Raw genomic sequence first — 3,191 nt, forward strand, 5'->3', positions numbered from 1 at the left:
GCCACTTCATAAGAGTGTTAGGCCCTCTGGCTTTATGGTAAATATTAACGTAGTTACGTTGGAGGAGGACAATGTAAGATTTGTTCCTTCCTTTCAGTAGCCTTTAGAATTTGTCTGAAGAAGGAAAAGTTACTATCTTTATATAGTGAATAAATTCAGGGGCAAACCCCTAGCTAAGCATGCAAATTTTGTTTGTACTCCTTTTGCTTATCCTTTGCTTATCTCTTGCTCCCCATTTTGTTTTCAGGTAGGACCACAATGACTACACCTACTCCTCCACTTGGTTGCCATCATGGCCTGGGATCCAGATACTACAGACTCTGTGATAGGAATGAAGCCTGGGGCATTGTCCTGGAAGCTTTGGCTGTGTTTGGGATTGTAACCACAGCTGCCTTCATGCTTACTCTCCTGATCCTCGTCTGCAAGGTGCAGGACTCCAACAAGAGAAAAGTGCTCCCGACTCAGTTTCTCTTTCTCCTGGGGGTTTTGGGGATCTTCGGCCTCACCTTTGCCTTCATCATCCAACTGGACAGTGGAACGGGGCCCACACGCTTCTTCCTTTTTGGCATCCTTTTTGCTCTCTGCTTCTCTTGCCTCTTGGCTCATGCTTTGAACTTGATAAAACTGGTTTATGGGAGGAAGCCTCTCTCCTTGCTGATGATCCTGGCCCTAGCTGTGGGCTTCAGCCTGGTACAAGATATCATTGCTGTTGAATACCTTGTCCTCACCATGAACAGGACCGATGCCAATATCTTTTCTGAGCTTTCTGTTCAACGTCGCAATGAGGACTTTGTCATGCTGCTCATCTATGTCCTCATCCTGATGGTGCTGACCTTCCTCACATCCTCCTTCACTTTCTGTGGATCTTTCACTGGCTGGAAGAGACACGGGGCACATATCTTTCTCACCATGTTTTTCTCTATTGCCATCTGGGTGGCCTGGATAACCCTGCTTTTCATCCATGATGTTGCTTCAGAGTGGGATGATACCATCCTCAGCTCAGCCTTGGTTGCCAATGGCTGGGTTTTCCTGCTGATTTACATTGTGCCTGAGTTCCACCTGCTCACCAACCAACGGAACCCCAAGGATTACCCCGTGGAGGATGCTTTTTGTAGACCTCAGCTCATGAAGAGTGGAATGGAGAACACAGCCTATTCTCAGCAGATCACTCAAGGTACAGAACCTGTCTGGGTGGAGAATTCCTGTCAGAATAGGGGAGACAGTTATGGGACATTCTCTAAAAGTAAGGAACACATGAGATTTTCTGAGTCATATCCCTTATAGAATAAAAAAGATAATCAAGGTGTAGATGATGCCTAAAATCACCAAATGGGTTAGAGACAAGCCTAATCAGAAGCTAGTCTCTGGCATCTTCAATCTAGTATTCTCTATGCAATACTATGCAGTTTTCTCTAAGTCAAGAAGTCAGAGAAAAGGAATGGAAAGAGAATGACTCCTAGGGAAAAATTCCTAGCGATCAGTAGGTGAGATTGGGTATAAAGATAAGTAGGCATTCCTTTTAGAATTGCATTTTGTGGTTGTTGTGTACCACAGAGCTGTAACGACCCATAGCTGACCCTCCAGCGGGTTTTCAGAGGTGGTTAATCACACGGGAGGAGACTGCTCATCCTGGTGGATTTGAAACGGGTGCCTTTGAGATTGCAGTGCGGCTATGCTCCACTAGGCCACCAGAGCTCCCTAGAATTGGATAGGGAGAGGTAAATAGTTTGCATTTACAGAGTTAAGCACAAAAACCCAAGCCATAATTTCCTTCAGTAAAGCAAGCCCTTATGCCATAGACCAGCAGGAATCTCCAAAAAGTTACCAAGGATTCCCATTTTGCCTTAAACCCACACACATTTTCTTGCATGTTTCTAAGCTCATGGAAAGGAAGGAGGGGAAAATAAAATCTTATCTGACAGAATCAACTGAGGTAATCTTGCCTGGAGTTATGAGAGTCAGGTATTCTGTCATTCATAGGAAAAAGACTAAACTGATAGCCTGGAAATACCTATGTCAATAGGGATTCTCTGTTGGTCTCCAGTGTTTACTTTGATCTTTAGGTTTATTCAGGGGAAGAAATATTCTGGGACAAGAATAAAGGACTTCTGAGGCCAGGCCCTTGGCTCCAGCTAGGTCTTCTCTTTCTGTACCTGAAGTCTTAGGTACAAAGCTTCGTGGTACTTTCTGACTGCAGGTGTGGTCTAACTTCTGGGGACCTGGAAGCTGAAGGGGGAATGAGAAAGACAGAAGAAGTGACATTTTCCTCACCCCAGCACTCTCATCCATGGCTCCATTCTGTCATTTCACTCTTGGGCTCCCTACAATTCTCCCTTTAAATCTTCTTGCAATTTATTGTAGGATTGTTGTTGTTGATTGTCATCAAGTCAAGCACGACTGACTCATAGTGACCCTATGAACAAACGGCCTGAAGCCTTTCTGAAACTACTGTCATTCACCAAAGTTCATAGGGTTCCCAGAGGCATGTTGGTTAGGAAGTGGATGCCGCTCCTGCTCTCTGATAATTCTCTAAAATACTTCTCCAGCCCTGACAATGTGCCTGCTCACATATTTCACTGACTCCGCTTTATTCACAGAATCCTACCAAATACTTAACAAGCTTCTTCAAACTTTGCTGCCAGTCCAAACAAATCTAATGGCTTAATTTTCTAGTGCCTCTATGTTTGGCTTCAAGGTACCTGACTTACCCTTCTGTCCTATTCTTGCTTTTCTCAAGGCTGAGCATTCTCCAGTGTCCCTCTGTAATCACTCTACCTCCTGGCACAAATGACTGTGAAACTTTGAAATCCTCTTATCAGAGCCTGTCTCATGAATTAATATCTATGTCTTAGATTCCTTGCTCTGTTGTATCAGCTTCAAGGAAGACATCATCTCTGTTTAATCCTTACATCCATATGTTGTTGTTCTGTACCATCAAGTCAGCTCTGATCCATAGCTGACCCTCCTGTGCGTTTTCAGAGGCAGTTTATATTATATAGAAGATATTGAAATAGATTTTTTTTTATTAACCAAACACAAATTTGGGAAATAAATGGATCATTTTAAATTTTCTTTTTGACTGTTTTATGTGCTTACCCTTCTGGTCCCAAGTTTAAAGTTCTTCAGTTTCTCCAAAATGTATAGGAAACAATTGTTTTAAATTGAGTATCCCCACTAAAGAACATAAAGAA

The 3,191-nt window shown here is 43.2% G+C and overlaps 1 protein-coding gene across 2 annotated transcripts in view; it reads left to right on the top strand.

Annotated features, from left to right (window-relative positions):
* Positions 1-258: 258 nt before the first annotated feature.
* The window catches only part of GPRC5A (G protein-coupled receptor, class C, group 5, member A), a 4,377-nt gene continuing 1,444 nt past the window's right edge, over positions 259-3,191 (top strand). Inside the window, exon 1 of one of the 2 annotated variants that reach the window (XM_006888421.1) lies at positions 259-1,204. In XM_006888421.1, coding sequence (XP_006888483.1) covers positions 259-1,204 — 946 coding nt within the window. The remainder of the gene's footprint in view (positions 1,205-3,191) is intronic. The other variant, XM_006888422.1, reaches the window with a different exon arrangement.

Source organism: Elephantulus edwardii, unplaced genomic scaffold (assembly GCF_000299155.1).
Source record: "Elephantulus edwardii isolate Elephantulus edwardi_28Jun2011 unplaced genomic scaffold, EleEdw1.0 scaffold00067, whole genome shotgun sequence".
NCBI classification, from domain to species: Eukaryota; Metazoa; Chordata; class Mammalia; order Macroscelidea; family Macroscelididae; genus Elephantulus; species Elephantulus edwardii.